The sequence below is a fragment of the Eublepharis macularius genome, chromosome 2, assembly GCF_028583425.1.
Source record: "Eublepharis macularius isolate TG4126 chromosome 2, MPM_Emac_v1.0, whole genome shotgun sequence".
Lineage (NCBI taxonomy): Eukaryota > Metazoa > Chordata > Lepidosauria > Squamata > Eublepharidae > Eublepharis > Eublepharis macularius.
Window position 1 is genome coordinate 46685335 of NC_072791.1, and position 22268 is coordinate 46707602.

At 41.8% G+C, this 22268-nt stretch overlaps 1 protein-coding gene across 5 annotated transcripts in view; it reads right to left on the reverse strand.

The window, feature by feature from the left end:
* The window catches only part of LIN52 (lin-52 DREAM MuvB core complex component), an 81400-nt gene that overhangs the window by 34105 nt on the left and 25027 nt on the right, over positions 1-22268 (reverse strand). Inside the window, exon 6 of one of the 5 annotated variants that reach the window (XM_054972813.1) lies at positions 2248-2481. The exons of the other annotated variants lie outside the window; for them this stretch is intronic. Coding sequence (XP_054828788.1) covers positions 2456-2481 — 26 coding nt within the window. The 3' untranslated portion in view covers positions 2248-2455. Of the gene's footprint in view, positions 1-2247; positions 2482-22268 lie in introns of those variants that run through there. 5 annotated transcript variants of the gene reach the window in all.

The following is a 22268-nucleotide window of genomic DNA, read 5'->3' on the forward strand; positions in this document are numbered from 1 at the left end:
CACACTGCCATGGCATCTAGACCCTTGGCCAAGATATCTGGCATGGTGTCCAGTTGGCCATCCATCAACAGATATAGTGGCCATGAAAACCAGGGGTCACCATAAGTCAGCTATGACTTGACGCACTTTCCACCATGTTGCCATGGCATCTAGACCCTTGGCCAAGATATCTGGCATGGTGTCCAGTTGGCCATCCATCAACAGATATAGTGGCCATGAAAACCAGGGGTCACCATAAGTCAGCTATGACTTGACGCACTTTCCACCACCACCAAGAATACTATATATTTGCCCTCTGCTAGTAGGAATGTGAGAGAGATCGCACACAATGGCAGGAAGAAGGGTCTCATGGGATAGTCTGTGATGGCTTTAACCACCAAAATCTAACAGTGTACCTATAGTTGGTTGTTGTGGGTTTTCCGGGCTGTATTGCCGTGGTCTTGGCATTGTAGTTCCTGACGTTTCACCAGCAGCTGTGGCTGGCATCTTCAGAGGTGTAGCACCAAAAGACAGAAGTCTCTCAGTGTCACAGTGTGGAAAAGATGTTGTGTACCTATACTTTAATATCTGATCCATACCAAGCTCTCTCTGCAAGTCCATCCAGCATGAGGTAGTTGTTAAAGAGCACTGGACTAGGATATGGGGGACCCAAGTTCAAATCCCTACTTTGGCATGGAAGCTTGCTGAGTGATCTTGGGCCAGCCACTCTCTTATACCCTAACCACCCTCATAGGGTGGTTGTTAAAAGGATAAATCAGAGGAGGGGAGAACAGGCTGCTTTGGGTCCCCAACCAGGAAGAAGATGAGGAGTATACATATCTAAAGAGAGAAATACCATTATCTGACTGACACCTGTAGCCCTTTCACTGTGTTTGGGACTGTATGGCTGGCAAGGAGCGTGGAAATGAATGGATTGTTATGTTTTTGTGAATCACAGTTCTCTTCCTCAGATATATCATATCTGAGAAGATCCCAGGTTCAGTTCCCAGCATCTCCAGTAAGAATCAGGTCATAGGAGATGTGAAAGCTCTCAGCCTGAGACCCTGGACAGCTGTTGCCAGTCTGAATAGACAATATAGCCTTTTATGGACCAATTGGACTGATTCAGTAGAAGGCAGCTTCATATGTTACTTTCAGTTGCCTTCTTCTCACAGCTAGGTCACATTTCTTAGTAACTAGAGTGGAAAACTCTCTCATTTTCTCTCACCATACACAAAGTATGCTGTTTGATAAGCAGTCCAGTAATCCAATCTGGATTATCACTTTTTGTGTGGTTTTACCCACCAGAGTTTAAAGCTCTCCCTTTTAATAGGAAATTTATCATATCTAACTATGATATGAACATTTGATTATAGAGACTAGCTTTGGTTTGTATCTTTTGATGGGATTTTGTCTACAAGATTTTACTTTGTGATATAGGATGTAAATTCAGCTCAGGCTCGGAGCATCATTATTAAACCTTTTCAAGGAGGTCCCTTGTGGCAGCTTCATAGAGCAGGTGGCCTGTGTTGCATATGTGGAGTCAGAGGCCTGTGTCTCATCAGAACATATAATCTAAAAATCGCTCAGCCTATTTTCCTCTCCTGGGGAGAGAATGGCCACACTGGGCTCATGCTAAAAACTAATTATTAACCTACAGTAAGCGTCATTCAGTGCAAATCCCAGCTGAAAGTGTCTGGGTGATGGATATTTCTGGGTAGTGGGCCAAGCTGTCTTTTGGCTGTTGTCCTACAAAATTCGAAACATATCTTTTTGAGTTTAACTGAATGAACTGAGCAGTTTGTTCATTCAAGTTTACTAATGACTTTTAGAGCAACAAATACCTAAATTGTGAATTAAAAACCATGTAGGACCAAGTGGGACATTGACTTCTTCCCTCTGTTTGTAGCTTTGAAAGTAGTTTAGGTGTTCTAGGTATAGCATATAATTTCTTGACAATCTACACTTTTAAACCAAGGAAAGTTCCTGTCTCTCATACTTGAAGCAATATTTGTACACTTGCTGGCAATGTCAACAAAAGGCACTGGTGATTTGATTTTGTGCTCTGCATCTTTCTCATAGTTTCCAGTAACATTTCACGTATGTCATTTCTCTTGCCATTACAATTGCATTTTGAATACCATCGCTAGGGATTTGAAAGGGCCCATAACGCTTACCAGATCCAGTCCGTCCCCCCCCCAAAATTTACCTGGCCAAAGCAACAGGAAAATAAAACAAAAATCCAATGGCATCTTTAACAATATTTATTTCACTATGAACTTTTGTGACTGACAGCTTACTTTCTCCATGCCAAGTAGATGCTCTTCCACTGAGCAATACCCCCTCCTCTGAAGTACAGAACATGCAATCTCCCCCCTCCAAATCCATATTCTGTGCAGAGATGAGGAAGCTGCACATACACCATTGCTGAAAAGCTACAACTTGTTTCTTGGTGCTGCTTCCTTCTGTTTCTGCCCTATCCAAAGCTGCTGGGTTTCAGAGCTAGAGGGAAAGAAAGATGAAAAGTAGGACCAGCAGAAGTCACCATCTGGGATGTAGGGCTATGAAGCCCTCTGGAGGAAAGAGACAGGAGAATTTCTATTTGCAGGAAATCAAAAGTACTAACTTGCTTTTCTGACGTGCTTATGAGTCTAAGCACAACAGGATACAGCAAATTCCCATTTATTCATATTCCGGGATTCTGGCTATTTTTTAATCCATTTAAAAACTTGTTTCTTCGTTTCCATGAATGCTCCTTAATTTGTATTCTAATCCGGTCAACAGAACTGAATTCATTTTCTGTTTTACTTTATACTAAATCCAACATCACCATGCAGTAGCACAAAGGTCTATAATGTTTTTGTAAACAAAGCAACTACATACTGGACTTCTTCATGTGGCAATAGCTCCATTGGCTATTAGGGCCTAATCAGTTTCACACTGGATTCTTTTGGCTAGTACATATGACATTAAAATTAGTTTCAAAACTGCATACTTGAAAACAAATCCAAATTATATGTTTTGTAAACATATGTACTTGACTCCAGGTTAAGTCCAGCAGAGTATTTGCTTTCTGGTTTTAACACTACAGCAATCATTGCATTCATTTTGCTGTCTTCACAATCAATAATTTGTTTCTAAGGTTCTGGTTGATTTTTAAGCCTGAGACTTATACAGTTGTGCCTACATTCACTAAAGTTTCTCAGATACTTAGATTTTTAGGGGGTCCCCATTAAGTTGAGATGTTCAAACTAACAGTACAATCATAAATAGTCATGTACTGCTTAGGACTGCACTGAAAGATACCCAGAAATGTAGCCAAAAGGACAAATTTTACATATAGCTTCATATTTCTTCTAGTTTTCAAGTATTCCATAATAACAGCAGTTCATTATTATTAATTATATTGCTTACATAGCTCTATGAGATACAAAAGAGAAGTCAACAAAACAGGAAGATATTACTCAGAAGTTTACAATGTAAAAAGGCAGTCAAGAAGCATGGGAGAAAGGATACAAGACTGGCAGGAGGGGTAGAGCAAAATCCAGAGTGAGAATAGTATGGGGGGAAAGATGACTAGAACCAACAGGTTGAAATTAAATCAAAAGTTTTCAGCTAAACATTATGAAGAACTTCTTGACAGAGCAATCCCTCAGTGGAACAGTTTTCCTCAGGAGGCGGTGGGCTCTCCTTCTTTGGAGGTTTTTAAGCAAAGGCTAGATGGCCATCTGACAGCAACGTTGATCATGAGAGGGAGGGCAGGAAGGGTTGCATCAGTGCTTAGTTCTCGTGACCCCTTCTTACATGCCCAGGGTAATGCTGATCGCCATGTTGGGGTTAGGAAGCAATTTTCTCCAGGCCAGTTTGTCTGAGCCTCTGAGGATCCTGAAGGTGTTTTGCTATCTTCTGGGCATGGAGCAGGGATCACTGCGAGTGTATGTGTGTGTGTGGGGGGGGGGGCGGATAGTTGTGAATTTCCTGCATTGTGTAGGGGGGTGGACAAGATGACTCTGGAGGTCTCTTCCAACCCTATGATTCTGTGAGCATTCAGACATTTCTTGAGAAGATGGAGAGAAGATGGTAGAAGTGGCTAGACAAAAGAATTACACATAAAAGGACTGCAATAAAAATAAAAGGTGATGAGTAACAGATCTTTAGTTTAGGTACGTATATACAAATGTAGCACCGAAACAGCGAAAATGAACAAAGAAGATGAATAAATAGAAGCAAACTCTTGTAAACCAAAAACTTCACAGGCAAAAAGAAGGATGGTGAAGGGAAGTTGGTAGATGTAAGACAATCAAGACAAGATGCAGATTAAACCAGGTAAGCAAATCAGCAGAAATAAGAGGCTTTTTACATGAGAAACCAGAAAGACATAGTGCATTGCAGTAATCAAGGTAAATACAAATCTATCACCACCACACCACATAAAGAATACTTAAGCTCATTACTTTCAGTGGGTCTAGATACACTGGACTGTGGCCAAAATCAAAATTTTAACAATAAATGAAGCCAGAAAAGCTTAATTCAGTCTTTCCAATCTACTTTACCTTTCCATCTAAACAACTCACAAAACAGCAGTTAAAGTCAGTCAAGTATTTATTGATCTGAGAGTCAATGTGGAGCGGTGGCTAAAGTGACGAAGCAGGATCTGGGAGACCAGGGTTTGATTCCCTGCTCTACCATGGAAGCTCACTGTGGAACACAACTTTCTCACTTAGCCTTCTTCCTGCTGCAACCCAAATGCTTCCAAAAATCTGAAGTTGTTTTTGAGAGGAGGAGAATTTCACACCTAAAACTAGCTTTAGACATTTCTGAATTGCTGCTCTGCACAGAGGCCATGAAGAAGTGGCAGCAGGAGAGCTGCCTGAAGGAAGAAGTCTGTGATATTGAAGGCAACCTGAGAGGAAGACAGAAGCTGGAGGGGAGAAGAGCCTGAAAAGTCAGCTGAGGAAGATATAGATTCTTCCAGGTGCAGCGTCTTGGTGTTCTCAAAGCAGCATTTTCTATTAATAGTCCTAAACAGAGGGAATTTACTAGTTTCATAAGTGTGTTTGTGTCTTAAAAGTACAGATAACCCCCAACGAACAGCCTTCACTTGAGTGTCCTCATGTAAGAGGTCTTGTGTAGAGGCTCTTTGTAAACCATCTAAGATCACTCTGGGAGCTTCACTGCTACAAAGGAATTTAACAGCAACAGCAGCATTCAATTTATATACCACCCTTCAGAACAACTTAACGCCCACTCAGAGCGGTTTGCAAAGTGTGTTATTATTATCCCCACAACAATCACCCTGTGAGGTGGGTGGGGCTGACAGAGCTCTGGAAGAGCTGTGATTGACCCAAGGTCATCCAGCTGGCTACAAGAGGAAGAGCTGGGAATCAAACCCGGTTCTCCAGATTAGAGTCCTGCCTCTCTTAACCACTACACTAATCCATGTCTCAATTTCAGTGTCAAAAACACTTTGAATGCTTCAGAGCTCTGTATCAAACCTGTACAATTAGTTATCCAACAAGTGGGACACCACTCACCAGCCTTTTATGGCAGTCCTCCAGGGACTCACGTTGTTTTATGTTGCTATCTGTCTAGGAGGGTCCCCCACCCAAGCTCAACAACTACACTACCCAGGGAATCTTGAGTGACCCAACATGTAAAGAACACGTCTAGTGTCTCGTGTAGTTTGGATCTAGGATATCTAAAAATGAGGTCTAAATGTATGGCTAGTAAGCTTGGTTTGACTCAGAGGATGTTGAATTTCTTGGCTCTTTGGGTATGTTCTACATAACAGGAGGCAGGTCCTGGGCATGGTCACCATCTACTCAATGCTGCTAATATCTTACCACTTGCTAAAAGCTGTCTTAATCAGCATATATGGTTAACTGGCAAACTCATTTGCCATGATGCCAGTTAAAGCTTTTACTGTATTAGGGAGAACTGACATATGGATATGCCACCTCCCTTTGCTATAATAACACTAAACAAAACAGTCAAAAGGTGCATCTACACAACAAATATCCAATTAAATATTCATATTCTCCTTCTATAATATTCAGTTCTTTAATAAATATTTCACATTTGCTTCTTGTTCTATATTGGTCTCAGTAGCTGATTCCGCACACATAGGATAATGCACTTTCAATGCACTTTATCAATCGTTTGAGGTGGATTTTTTGTTCCGCACACGAAAAAATCTGTTCCAAATGATCTATAATGAGGACTGGAAGTGCATTATCCAACGTGTGTGGAATCAGCCAGTGTCTGACTATCCTACACCAACTAGCACTATTGTTTAACAAACTACCAAAGTAGAAAAGAATATTTTGTTTTTAAGGATAAATGGTGGCAGCAGAAAACAAGATAAAAGATGAGAACACAAAAGACCCAAGAGTACCTTAACTATAGAATAGCTGAAAGGAGTGGGACAAGAAATGAGTGGGAATTTGCACATGCTTGCCCAGGCAGCAGCAATTTAGTTAAGGAGATACTGCATTTTCTAAGTATTAGATTTTATACTTTGGGAAAAAATGCATATCTCCGATCAGGGATGGGTAGAAACCATGCCTCAGCACTGGAACACCACTCAATTTTTTGATGAACCACAAAGCCTACCAGTTGCTGGGGGTCTTAGGCTTGATCTAGCTAAGTGCTTCTTTATGTATTTAAGCAAGAGCACATATTCAAGCTCAGTTAGCAGTTAGGGGACAACTAATCTGCATTAAGAGTGTACATTCTTGCTTTGTAAAATTAAACATATCATTGGACTAGGTGAATTCTAATTTTTTTAAAAAATGGCGAATCACCTCCAGCCTACTTGTTGCAGGTGGTTCATTCGGAGCCTAAGTTGTTATAAAGTGGATTATTATCACTCCTCTGGATCTATTATCACTGTGGGTAGCATTTGATGATAAAAGAGTAGAGCAACTCCTACTAAACCATATTCCATTACTTGCACAAATGCTCACTCAGACACACTATGCTATTTTGAAGCATTTTTAAAACTTGTTTGTAATGTGTGCACTTTTTCTTTGCAATCTCAATATGCAACCCTTGTGTGCTCTAGTACTTCAGTGCTCTAGTATCCAGACACTACTTCGTGGTAACATAAATTGTTAATGGGCATTTTGAATTCCACCCCAACACATTGTCATGGTATTTCTTCCTAAAATCTATCACAAGGTTCCAAAATGTGACTTTTGTGCACACCGTGTAGGATTATATTTAACAGAGGAGGGAAATGGTAATTATTTCTAAACCAAAAGTCACAATTCTCTTATAGTGCGATCTTAGCTTGGAGTAAGGCCTACTGAATACACTGGGACTTACTTCTGAGTAAATCTGCAAAGGATTGCACCATTAATTTGGTTACATAACAGTGACTGGATAACATGCTAATGTTTAAAACGGTCAGTGTTACATGTACCATAAAGCACAGATGTTCAAGAACTGCAGAATGAGCAAAATGCAATTGGAAAATGGGAGCCTTTGGCAAAATGACAATCTACCACTAGAGGACAGTGTGCCAGTGTTAGAATCCTTGATAATTAATCTATAAATGTGTTATTTGCTACCATTCTTACCAAGCAGTTGCTGTTTCATAATCTCTATCCTCTCTCAGACCTGATTAGCAGCCCCAAAAAGAAAAAAAACCCAAACTTATGGACTACAAGATTGGTTTTAAGTGGAAAGCTGCAGACATATATTGAAGCCAATCTAATGCATAAAAATGGATATTCCATCTATGTTTATGAGAAACAACTCTGTTTTGCTCTACAATGTGCACTGGGAAAAAATGCCAAAGATTTTAGATGATTACTTGTTAATCAAGATCCCATGAGAACTGCAATAGCCATAAAAGCCAGCTCCCAATATAATTATTAAAAACAGCACACGTTCATAAATTAAATGTTAGTAATATAACTACTGTAACAGCTAGATTACAGTCATCATGAACAGTGTGGGCAGAAAAGCTTTTTCCTCAGAGGTATAGCTATTTGGTGGGATCCGCCCACATATTAATACAAGCAATTCAGATTGATTAAGCAACTATAACATTGAAAGCCAGGAACAAACATGTCAGACTGATCAGCTGCATGGACTATCAAAAGTTCCGTTACGAAAGTCAGACACAGGGCTGCAGGAGTAATGGGGAGGCATTAGATGAATGGCACTGCCCCAAGGGTCTCAGCTGCCCCCAGCCCCCTTCTGCCTATCACTTTTCTTACCTCTAGTCCAGGGCGTAGTAACCAGTTGGCCTCCTCCTTAGCCAGTCTTTCCTTTATGGAATGGACCAGGCAAGACCCTTCCTACAAAGGCTAACATACACAGGTTCAGGGGCAAGATACGTCTCTTCATAAGCAAAGGTAATATTCATTTATGAAGAAATAGTGGACAGACTATGCCAGGGGAGGTAAGAAAAGCTCGACAAGCCTTGTCAGTGGTGTATTTGTTTATGTTATTTAGAGTCTGCCTTTCTTACTGAGACTCCAGGTGAACTACAGAGTCTAAGTCAATAAGATCAATAGCAGGGACATTCAATAAACAATAGGGTATGCAAATTTGCAGAGATTTGAAAACAAGCAGAAATCTGATACAGAGTAGAAACAACATTGAACCACAGCTTAAGCAATTAAACTGGACATATTAAACAACTCAGAAAGTACCCAGTAGCAACATACTTACTGCAAAAGACAGCATACAGAGGTATAGCCTAAAATCCCTAACCTTTTTTCCAATGCATCCCTCAGAACCAGCCACAACCAATATAACTTCTGTCTTCTTTGGGTTCATTTTCAATTTGTTTGCTTTTAGCCAACTGACCATGGTTGTCAGGCATCTCTAGTGTATCATCAGGGAATCTGGATCTTAAGATACGGAATTGTGCATCATCTGCATACTGATGGCAGCCAGTTCCATAGCTACAAATGATTTCTCCCAAAGGCTTACATATAGGTTGAACCCCTTCACAGCCATAGTCCCTCATATCTACAAGACCGCTTTTCTCCCTACTCTACCACAGCAGCTTTACTTATATGAACATGGCCTTCTACAGGTGCTACTCCACAAATGGGCAAAATCAACAGCTGCCTATACCTGTTGTGCATTCTCTGTAGTGGCCACCTCCTTATGAAACTGCTTGCCTGAAGAGGTCAGGAAAGCTCCAACTCTCCTGGCTTTTTGCAAAAAGTGAAAAACCAAATTATTCAGGAGGGATTTCTTACATAGGTAATAGGGCTGTGCTGTAAAGAAATGGTTCAAAGAGATGCTTTGATAAAGGGACAGGGACTGTAGACTATACTACTGTTCACTGTCTGTTACTGTCGTTTATTAAGTCATTTCTAATTGTTTTATTTCAACATTGTTTCAGCTCCACATCAAATTTATGCACGTTTTCAAAGTTCTGCAATCTATATCCTGTTGTCCCTGACCTGGATAACCCAGGTGAGTGTGATCTCATTAGATCTCAGAAGCTAAGCAGGGTAACCCTTGGTTAGTACTTAGATGGGAGACCTCCACCGAAGACCAGGGGTGCAGAGGAAGGAAATAGCAAACCACCTCTGTTGGTCTCTTGCCATGAAATCCCCACCAGGGGTTGTTGTAAGTCAGCTATGACTTGAGGGCACTCTCCACTCCACATCTTACTGTATTGTTTACTGAATGTTCCATCTGTAGATCACATTGAATTATACTGTGTAACCACCTTGCGTTTCAGTGAGAAAGGTGGACTATAAATAATGTAAATTAATAAAAACCATTTCCTTACAGTGCAGCCCTCCTGAATAATTCACTGCATAGTTTGTGGAAAGCCAAGAGAGTGCAGGCCCTCCCAACCACATCAGGCAGACCATTGCATAAGGTGCCACTGATCATTCAAGGGAAACAGAAAAGCAACACTCAGCTCACGCTTCCAGGGAGGCTATGGAAACCTTGAACTGATGTCTGAAGGAAGTTTGGGGATAGATGAGGACTAATTAACTGAACAGATTCTGGCTTCTCGAGAAACACAGGTTTGGTGCACATCTACTTTCTTGAAACAGAAGGACAGCAAATTGAAGGTACAGATGGGGACCCTTTCACCTATATTATCAAAAGGGGAGAGGAGAACAACTTAACTAAATTAATTATACTTAATTGATAGGGACAGGAAAGAGATTTATGAGAACACTGAAATCCAAACACAGATGAACTATGAAAACCTTTGGCAGAATTTTAATTGCAATGAAATAATTAACTTGATTTCTAGAAAACAATCCACTATCTTTATGTAATTATACTAACAAGTGCTTCTGAGGTGCTTTAGAACGTTCACAGAATTTTACATGATCTTCCAGTTATCTTTACTATTACATAAGGTAGGCCAGTATTATCATTCTGTATTGCAGTTAGGGCCCTGACCTGGATAGCCCAGGCAAGCCTGATCTTGTCAGATCTTGAAAGGTAAGCAGGATTGGCCTTGGTTAGTAATTGGAAGGAAGACCTCCAAAGAAGACCAGGGTTGTAGAGGCAGGCAATGGCAAATCACCTCTGTTGAGGTGAAAACCCCAATAGGGGTTGCCATAAGTCAACTATGACCTGAAGGCTCTCTCCACCACCACTATTGCAGTTATGAGGCTGAGGAACAGTAGCTTACTAAATGCCAAAGTACTGATGTCCAAAATCACATTTGAACAGGTGATTTCCTAGTTCACATTAAATTTCTTGGTCACTACACTGCACTGGCTCTTCTTTGTATTTGAAGGAAGTGAAAGCCTCCAGTCATGTTGCTGTGTTTAGGTAGATCTTTGATCACAGCCCCTTGGTGCCCAGAATTCAGGTCAGTGCCTACAGCTGTTAACCAGGCACCAAACTTCAACCTGGCTACTAAAGCTGGACAAGACTTTCCATTTACCCAGGGTTTTTTTGTTATTTCTTCCTTCCTCCTTGCATCTAACCAATTAAAATGAATTTATGCTTGCTTACTCTGATTGTACTGTTAATTTTATTAAAGAGTATGCCAAATCTGATGAATTCAAGGATGAAGCACCCAAGAGAAAACCTTGGAGAGATGAAAATTGGCAAACTGTTTCCTCCCTGAAGAGAGAGTCCTTCAGATATGCAGGTCCTAGGCCACATAGGTAAAAAACTAGCACCCTGAATTTGTCTCGGAAGCAAACAGGCAGCCAGTATAGATCAGCAAGGAATCAGGGTGATACAATCAAACCTATGAACTTTACTTAGTAGAAAACAAATGGCTGCATTTTGTGTCAACTGAAGTTTGAGGATCAGAACCCACCTCATACAGCACATTGCAAAGGTCCAGTGTTGAATATGGAGGCACAGAGCAGCATGGCCTGCTCAGCAGAGAGTAGAGCAATAGTACTCACTCCACAGCTCCCAGAGAGCCACATTCACCATCAGCTCAAACAGCCACATGACTATGAGCCCTTGTGTATCTGGAGCAAGAGGAAGGGCATGAAGCACAGCAGGTTAGGCGAGACAGTGAGACAAGGCACCAGGAGGAAAGCAATTGTCTGAAGAAAGCAAAATCACTTCCCATCCACAAAGAGTGATCAGCTTGCTCTTTCCCTGGGTGGCTGCCATGGTGGTGGTTTTACACTCTCTGCTCTGTGGCTACCTTGCTCTCCCCCAGACAGCAGCTGAAGGCCTGGGATGAGAGTCTGCTAAGAAAGGTAGGGGGTTGTGGAGAGGATGGGTCTTTACTTCCATCCCCTTGATCAAGGTGTAACTTATTGTGAAATGCTGGAGGGTCTGGAAGATGAGTAAGAACCACCTACCAGCCACAAGTTCTACCAGGTGGCAAAGTCTTGCCATGTTCTTACAACATGGGGCAGATGCCACAATGGAGGAATGGCTGACAAAGTTGATGGAACTGGTCTGGATGGCAAAGCTTACCTCACGTTTAGAAAAAAAGTCAGTAAGTCTGTTGATGATTAGAAACCGTTCATAGATTATTTATATAAAACAGATAATGATTTGATGATTTGTGGATTTATGGATTAAGGAAATTTGGCATTAAAAATAGTAGAGTCCAGTAGCACCTTTAAGACTAACCAACTTTATTGTAGCATAAGTTTTCGAGAACCACAGTTCTTAGTCAGATGCAAGAGCTTTTAAACATTACTTAGAGAAAGTGACATGATACGAATATTTGTTTTGAAGAAAATTTAGCTTAAGATTGTTTTTTCTTGTTCGTTTTTCTGTATGATGTATGTTTTTCTATGTTGATTAGTTGTTTTTGTTTTATTAGTATGTGTGTAATTGTAGATTTTTAGGTTTGTTTTTAATTATATAAAACTCTTAATAAAAAAGGAAAAAGTTCTCAGTAGAGCTACAAGTGGCATGTCAAAGAGCTACATGTGGTTCTCAAGCTGCTGAATATTACTCATCAAGAGTCTATATGCTTTCTTGTGTATGCATGAAAATATTTTATAACAATATTTTCATTTAAAAAGGCATCCTGTTAAAAATTTCTGCCTGAAATGGTAAAGATTTGCTCTTATCCAATTACTAACCAAGGCTGCCCCTAGGGTTGCCAGGTCCCCCAACCCCCGAATGGGAGGTCAGAGGCCTGGCACCTACCTTGTGTTGTGCCTCCCTCATGCACGTGCTCCTGGCCTGCATGATGATGTAACTTCCAGGAAGTGATGTAATCATGCAGGGCTTGGGGGCCCAATTTGGGGGCCAAATTGGGCTGCCACAGAATGTAAGAGTACTCCTGCACTTCGCAGGGTGGCTAAATCAGGCCCAATTCAGGCTGCTGCAGAGCGCACCTTGGGAGGCATGCCCCCCCCCCCGCCAGCCAGGTAAGCAGATGTGGGGAGTGGGAATGGGGGATCCCCAGCTGACCCTGCTAAGTTTCTGAGTTCTGGTGGGACCGGGCTTGCCTGGGCTATCCAGGTCAGGGCCCTAACTGCTGTGCTATACCAGCTGTCTTGTCCCTCATGCTGCTTCTCACCTATATAAACACACTGTGAGAGATTGTCCAGGTGATTGTTGAGGTGCCACCAAAATGCAGGTGACACCCAGCTTTAGTTCTCTCTAGAAGCAGACAACTGGGTCCTGTGGAGGTCTTAATTCCTCTGACAATCTATTGAGGTCAGTATAAAAGGCATGAACAGACTTTTATCTTTACATGTACTTAACTGAAAAAAAATCACTGAGGTTCTGGCCCTTCTAAAAGGAATTCAGGAGTGCTGGTTTATTCTGTCATGCATTATAGACACTTACATTTACCTGTCGTATTCTTATAACTGGTGCAAATCCACTGAACCTCTCAAGGAAGGACCAAGACTACTTCATATTTTATCTTCTAATTCAGGGTTAGGCACATTCTTTAATACTGGTAATAAAACATGATTCAAAGACCTGCAACCAATTTACATATTTTATTAAGTTATTAGCTTGCAAATAATTGGCATTAAGTTGCCAAGAAGCCACTGGTAGTATTCATACTGTCTCACTAGCTGAATCTTTTCAGCCTGCTAACATTACCAAGTACAAGTACACTGGTATTACTATGCCCAATATTTTAAGTAACAAATGGTTGAACATAAATTAGAGATATTGAGATTTGAAAAAGAAACACAGCACACATGTATTCAAATCCAAGTCTACAAAAAACATAAAATATGACGTTCAATATTCTAGCCTATGTGTGCATATGCTTAGAAGAGGCTTCCTTGGAGGCTTTAGATATCTTTTAGCCTACTTTTCTCCTGCTTTAATTTATTCCCTTGAGGCATCTACAATTGTTCACAACTCCAGGTATACAGGTCTGGATCCCAGGAAGTGCAGAACATTTATCTTTTAGGACTAGATTACAGACCCATCTCCAGATTATAAAAACAATGGGGAAAGAACACGTTCTATATGTTTTCACTGCTTTCAAGCACTGAAAAGACTGGGACACAAAAACAAGGGAAGCCATATAGACAAACAAAAGCAACTCTGAAAGGTGAGCAAGCCCCACAGCCAGGCAACTATTATTAGCGTGTCGATAGCACACTTGTTAAAAATGTATATTTTAATTTTCTGTATTGCTAAAGGTCCCAATTTGCTCAGGGAGCTAGCTAAGCTACCATTTTCTACCACGACAGAGTCTAATCTTTATTTAATGGATTTAGCATCTATCTTCACTAGAATGGTCTCCAAGGGAAAGAAGAGGGAAGAATGAAGGGGCCTAGAAGAGATGATCAGAGTCTCTCCCCCCTTCTCTTCATCCATCCGGCGCTCATGTTTGTGTTCAAAATTCAATTACCTCCTTATTGATACTTCACAGAGATATTTAAGCTGCAAACATGAAGCCCTGATTTCCCAGGGGGCCATGCCCCTCTCTATTTCACTGCTCTGCTTCCCCCTGGGTGAATTCCTGAGGCGTCCATATTAATAGGTAATCAGTCACAATTCATTTATTAAACAGCTAGCAAGGTTTATCAGCCTGTCCTGATTAGCCAGAAGAAGCCACTGAATTCCTAATTTATTTATGGAAATCTAAGTGTCTTTTTGAATTCCATTCAGGAGACAGGGTGCTAAGGGTATGGCATACTGAATTCTAACAGGGAAGCAGCAGGCAGCCCAGGGAGCATGCTGTTCATCCTGAGAAACGCACTGCTACAGTGACCCTCAGCATGGTCAGTGGATTCAGGGGCTAAGGAACCTGCTTCCCTGAGATTCATTAGCTTGCTTGTCACTAAACAGGCATCATCACACAATTATTAGAATTATAAGCCCACATAACCTGCAAATGAATTGGCTGGCAATTATTCTTTAAAACCAAGTTAAGAAATTCAGTTCAATTCTAAGAACAGAGACTTACATATTCAAAATATTATAGAAGCAATTAGTCTAAGGTTTTCCAGTCCCTAACCCTCCAGGTGCGTGTGTGGGGGAGCCTGGCACTTACCGAGGGCAAAGCGAGCACACCACTACTGAGTGTGATGATGTTGCTTCCAAAAGTGACATAATTGCACCCGGCGGCTGGCATGGTCCCATGCTTGGTAGGGGCAGGAGCATGCCTGCTGCTGGGCACGATGACATCATTGAAGAAAGTGATGTCATTGTGCCTGGTGGGAGTGCCCATGCTGGCCGAGGAGGTTTTTTGCCTCCCAGGCCCATTCCCCAGGCCTTCCCCCTTGCCGGTCAGGTGAGTGCCAGTGGGGGTAGCAGCTGGGAGAGAGGGATCCTCCACCACCCACCGGGAGTCCTGGCAGCCCTAGCTTATTCCAAAGTAGCATTTTTTCTTTAAATGCAAGGTTTAATAATATGAGAATTTCAGAGAGGCAGTTGTGTTAGTCTATTGTAGCAAAACAAAAAAGAAGTTCCAGAGGTACTTTTAAGCAGTTAAGGTAGGTACTCTTGAACATCTGTTAAGAGCATGAGGCCAATAAAAGGCTTTTACAATGTTTACAGAAGTATTTCAAACATTTTTATAAAAACTGCAGCTATACTGCTTATTTCATTTGATGCTGCGCATTTGAGGGCACTTACAGACTTGTTCGCCTAAAATTCATATTAAGAGAAAAAACAGTTCAGAACTAGAACTAGAAGTCTTGATTCAGCTTCTACATTTAATTAACATATGCAAGGCATATTCTACTGAAGAAACTACTTGCATATGCAGAGCCAGCCCGAGGGCTTTTGGTGCCCTAGGTCAACTGCTAGTGATGCGCACTCACACACCCTGTACGGTACACACTCAGACCCACTGCACCCCAGCACACTCTGAGCCCCAAAGTCAGAGGGAGGAAGCATGGTGGAGCTGGCGGCCACTGGATCTCCCTCCTTTCCTTCATGTGGGGGCAGGTGAAGGCAGGCCAAGTACACCACTGCGCTTCTAGTTGCCCCATAAAGCAGGAGGGAGGGAGCAAAGCCCAGCATGGCAGAGCTGGTGGCTGCCTGCTCTTTCTCCTTCCTTTGACGGGGGAAAGGTGGGAAGGGTGAGTATGATGGCTGGGTGGTAGCACCAGGGCTGGCAACACCATTCAGGGTTGCTGCTTCCCTGGCATGTGTCTTTTGGTGCCCCTGGTGCCCCTTCCTCTGGCACTCTCAGCTATTGCCTAAATCTGCCTAAGGAGTAGGTTATCCTTGTGCATATGCTATGGCTTGAAGAATTATTTACGCTTCTGAATAACCTGAAGATAGCTTCCAACTTCTCATAAAAAGTAGATTAATTTTCCATGGTTGGGATTGTTTTCATGCATTTGGATGGGGGGGGGGGGAGTAAAATTTCTTTCCAGCAGTCACCCACTGTGCCTCATGCGCAGCTGGCTTGAAGTATTCCACAACCTTGGGGAACGGGGATTTACAGTGGTCTGGCACTACAAGGGAAGGGACTGAGTTGAAAAGCCAACCATGAACTGGTTTGGATATCAGACTACATACGTAGGATTAGGTTAAGTATGTTATTGTACAAAGAAAAGCTCCACAGAACACAATGTACATATTTATATTTAGCTGAAGTGAGGAGGAAAAAGGAAACAATTTTTAAAGTGGGAAAAATCCAATAGTGCCTATACCTTGAAATAAGATGTATGAAATTCCTGCTGCTGCCAGAGACTGTGTGTACCCTGCAGGCTCCTGCCTACAAGTCCTAATTACTAAAGAGGCTCTTCCCTACCAACTGAGCAGTAGTACTTGTAAGAACTGTCCTTAGGCAGCAGTAATCTTCTGATAGGTAAGACAGGCAAGACTGCAAGGTGTTACTGTTAACCATAACACCTTCATCCTAGCTGTGTCTAGAAAGACACAGTAAAATAGGTGCTTCGCTCCAATTCTCCCAGAATTAAATTTCTTCCACCACCACCTTTTATAATTTTATGGACAGACGCTTATTTTTCATACTTCTGTAGATCAGTAATGGCATCTTTTAAAGTGAGAATGTGTCTGTAACAGGATTACCAGATGCCTCTTATTTTCTGGACTGTTTATATTTTGAAACAGTTGTTTCTTATTCTACTTATTTACTTGATTTATACTCCACTTTTATCTCCAATGGGGACCCAAAGTTGCTTACATGAGTCTTGTTTCCTCTATTTTTATCTTCACAACAAACCTGTGAAGTAGGTTAGGCTGAGAGTGTGTGACTGACTCAAGGTCACCCACTGAGCTTTCATGGCAGAGTGGGGATTTGAACCTGGGTCTCTGAGATCCTAGTCTCACACTCTAACCAATACATCACACTGGCTCTCATTTTAAAAGAATTTAGTTCTACAGGGGTCTATCAGATGTGTGATCATTAATTAAGTTCTCAATTTTCCAACTCTGATGTGGCAACCCCTAGTCTGTAATCATCAGTTCCATTATAACAGCCAGATTAGGAAGTTAAGTGGAACTAGTCCAACAGCAGTTCCTCTCACAGAGGCCAAGTGAAAGAAAATCAGTTCTGTCAGCAGATGTGCTTTTAGCGAATAAAGCTTTAAAAGTTATTCAAAATACACACATGGCTTAAAACAACCAAGTCTAAGGCTACCACATCAAGGTCTTATTTATACAAACAGTGCACTGGTTTAACGAAAATTGATTTTAAAATTGATTTAGTTAAACTAGAGCAAAATACTGAGACAACATGCTTATCTAAAAGTAATTATAATGGTTGCCTTTGGCCTGAATATTTGCTGACAAGCTATGAACTATTTCAATGTACATAATTTTAAAAGCATCCACACCATTAATTGTATTTGCAGATATTTTGATTAGTACTTAATAAAAGGACCAGTGTATGTGTGAAAATATATGTTTAACAGAGGAACAGCCCACGTTTAGATGAGACTTAGCTAAAGAAAACATGGAAACCCATTACAGGAAAGTAGGATCTATGTAACATAATGATCAATAGTGCAATGGAGGAAGGAAAATTTTTGTCATGTATGTTTGTATGGAAAAAATTAGTCTTGTTCACTTACTACATTAAAGCCCTTCTTACCACCGCTACAACAATAAACTATGAATAAATGTGGTCAAAGATGTTTATTTCATGTTTATATGTATTGTTAGTGTGGTTTTTAGACTGCTGTGTTTTTTATCTTTTATGTTTACTGTTTATAGCTTGAATAAATAAACTAAAATTTGTAAACCGCAAACCACAAAGATGGTTGATGCAGGTATTGGGTACAGTAGACCCTCAACCACTCATGGATTCGCCACTTACAATTTCAGTTTGTCATAGCCCAAGGCACCCAACCCCTGGGGGAGAGGGGATGGAGCATGGGCACAGCCCTAAGGGAGGACAGTGCCCAATGGCAGAATGAGGAGGAGAACCCGGTGGGGCAGCAACAGCGTGGGAGGGGCTGCCAGAAGGAAGGCCCACCAGTAAATGCTCCCTATGGAGCAAAGGACTCCTCTGGATCCCAGCCCCTCCCCTCTGTGCTCTCATTCAATGTGTGGAATGGGGGAGAGGAAAAGCAGGATTAGGGCTCCACCCCCCGCCACCTAACAATCAACTTATTTGACCAACCACTGTTAGATGACTTGCATAGCAACAGGGCCAGACTAGTACCCAGAAACAGCCTGCTCCAGGACAAACCTAAAGGAACTAACAACAGAACACCACTGGTTGTCACCTATAGTTCCCAGCTCAAACCCATCCAACGTATCATCAGTGAGCTACAACCCATCCTGGAAAATGATACCTCTCTCTCAGAAGCCCTGGGTGGAAGACCTTTCCTTGCCTACAGAAAGCCCCCCAACCTTAAACAACTTCTCACTTACAATTATGGATCGGCTAGCAGAGTCACCAGTACGGGTACCAGGCCCTGCAACAGACCCAGATGCCAGCTCCGCCCTTATATCTACCCAGGGAATACAATTACAGGACCCAATGGCATCAACTACACTGTCTCTGGCTCTTACAGCTGCTCATCCTCCAATGTGATATATTCCCTCATGTGCCAACAATGTCCTTCTGCTCTGTACATTGGACAAACCAGCCAACCTCTACACAAAAGAATAAATGGACACAAATCTGACATTAGAAATGGAAACATCCAGAAACCAGTGGGAGAACACTTCAATCTACCAGGACATTCCATCAAAGACTTAAAGGTCACTGTAGTTCAACAGAAACCTGGAGAGCTGTGGTTCTTGAAGGCTTGTGTTGCTGTGGAATTGGTTGGTCTTGGAGGTGCTGCTGGACTCTTTTTGATTTTGCTACTACAGACTAACACGGCTAACTCCTCTGAACCTTTACAGAAGCAAACTGATCTCCATATCAGAAGGAGCTGTTTGTATCTGCATATCAGAAGGAGATGTTTGCATCTACCCCGCCCTCCCCTCTCCTCCTCTATATCTGACCAGTTTCTTTTGGCCCTCCATGCATCTGACGAAGAGAACTGTGATTCTCAAAAGCTTATGCTACAATACAATTGGTTAGTCTTAAAGGTGCTACTGGACTCTTTTTGATTTTGCATAGCTCAGTCCTACATCTAGGTTTCACTGTGCAAATTGTGCCTCATAGCAGTAGCCACTAACCTGGCTGGCTTGCAAGCCCACAGGGATCCCATCCCCCTGGTGGGGGCGGGGGGTCCCCTGCTCCCAGCCTCCACCCCTCACCTCTGCTTACTTGGCCAGCAGGGGGGAAAATTGAGAAGGAATGGGCCTGGGAAGCAGGAAACTTCTCGGGCAAGTGCAAAGCAGGCATCCTTCTGGCAGCCGCGACAGCAGCAGGCATACTCCTGCACTTTGCAGGGGCAATTTTGGCTTCCACCGAGGTGAACTGGTCCCACACAAAGTGGCATTGCATTGGCACTGGGAATGTGTGGGAAGGGGACTCCCAGTAAGTGTCAGCCCCCTTCCTGCCACCGGGAGGGGGCTGACACCTGGCAACCATAGCCCAACACCAAGATTGCAGCAAAGTCAGGGGTCACAATCTGCTTTGCTTAGGCCTCCCTCTATGGGGGTGGAATGAGGCAGGGAGGCACTTTTTCAGGCTGTTTGAGTCTCCTAGTCTGTCCCTATCAATATTTATGGATTCTGCCAATCAGGTGATTTCAGGAACAGATCCTGCACAAATACACTGGGAAGAATATAATGTATCTAGCCTCCTAAGCAATGCACATTCTTAATTATATTTCAATTAATATACTCAAAAAGCAATAATTATATAATAGAAAGGTAATCCACACAGGAAAAAAACCAGCAAGGATAAGTCTTCTCCATAGCAGATAAGGTTAATTTTTAGCTGGATTGCTGTGAAAGCACATGCAAATAATTAAACAGCAGCTCTGGACAAAACTACTGACCCTAACAACTTGTTAACACTATAAATGTTGTCAATCATCTTCCCTCTTACTGAACCCATGCTATCTTAATAGTTTATTTCAGATGAGAATTCTGCACTCTTGGTAGCTGGAAGATTTGATATTCATCCATATACAACAAAAAGATTCTGCCCAGAGTTAGTCACACAAAATAGAAGCAAGCCTGTCCTAAATTAATTCCAGAGGGAGAGCAATGTTAGTTCGTTGCATTTGCAGCAAAGTTAATCAGAAGTCCAGTGGCACTTTAAGACTAACGAAGTTTAATCCAGCATAAACTTTTGTGAGTCAAAGTATCAGATTCATGAAGTATATAGCCATAGCAGATTTAGACTAAATTTATATTTATGCTTAAAATTAAAAGCAACAGAAAGGTGGGAATGAGGGGATGTTGCAAAAGAGGCCAATTCGAAATAACCAAAGAGAAATACATCTATTCAGAGTGGGTGAAGACTACTTTTAAATTCTGGCAGATGCAGGATTAATATAAAATCAGATCTAATCAAGGATGCTACAGAGTGCAACATGATAAGCAGATCCAATTAAGGCAATACAGAGCCTTTTATAAAGATACAGCTGAACTAATTAAAATCTGTAAAGGGTAGGCTACGCTTAGCTATTAGTATATACAGTGAGTGAGAAAACCCTTATCCTTGTTCAAACTGGGGGGGGGGGGATAGCATTGAACAAGTTGTTTCAGCAAACCATTTAAGCACAAAATATTTGGGCCCCTTAAACTGACTAAATCCTGCACAAGGATATTGTACGTACATCTCCTGGCATACTTCCTTAATCCACCCCCCGCCCCCACCGAGCAATACATATACAAAAGTCCCCAAACAGTGTCCACTACTACACCTCTGGCTCCTTTTGCCTCTAGCAGTCCAGATGGTAGACTTGCAGCAGATGTACATATTTGGCCCAGGGGCTACCTGCTGTTGATCCCTACTACGTGTATTCAGACAGTACTTTCCTCGCTATTTGCCAGTTTGGTGTAGTGGTTTAGAGCACGGGACTCTAATCTGGAGAACCGGGTTTGATTCCCCACTCCTCCACTTGAAGCCAGCTGGGTGACCTTGGGTCAGTCACAGCTTCTAGGAGCTCTCTCAGACCCACCCACCCCAGCCACCTCACAGGGTGTTTTGTTGTGGGGATAATAACATATTTTGTAAACTGCTCTGCATGAGCATTAAGTTGTCCTGAACAGCAGTATATAAATTGAATGTTATTATTATTGTTATTTCTCTGTTGGAAGCCATAGGTCTCCTGGGGCCTAAGAGGCTGTGCTCAAACTATTCCTAAAAAGTAAGAGGAGACTACCTTTTCCTGTTAGCAAGCTGTCTGTACAACAGTTCAGTTGTACTGAAGTGCAATCCTGGTCTGCGTTGGAGGTCTCCCATCCAATTACTAATGAAGGCTGACCTTGCTTAGCTTCTGAGATCTGATGAGAACAGGCTCTCCTGGGCTATCCAAGCTGAGTTTCATGATTATAAACATATGATTCACTTCCATATTTCCACATGAAATAACTTGGATGAAATGAAATGGTGACCTTATTTCTACTCTTGGTCTTCAGACAGGCTTGCATTAATGGCAATCAGTGGCCAATGTCCAGTTAGAAATGGACATACAGACACATCATTAATATTGCAGCAATTGTAGGCACAAGGATATACCATCAAACTGGATATGCTGCCCTGGCTATTCTTTATTTTGTGTGTTTACAAAATATTTTATAATACTTTCCTTAACTAAAGTTGCTTACACATATACAGTAGATCTCTAATAAGAAAGTGAAACACTGAGAACCTCAGAGAAAGGAGTTAAATATGGTGCCTTAAACTAGATCCACAGGAGTTAGCCATGTTTACTGTTTTGCTACTACAGACTAACACGGCTAACTCCTGTGGAGTCCAGTAGCACCTTTAAGACAAACTGAATTTATTGTAGCATAAGCTTTCAAGAACCACAGCTCTCTTCATCAGATGCATGGCTAGGGTAGTTTGTTTTTCTTGTCTGAATTTTTCAATTATGATGATC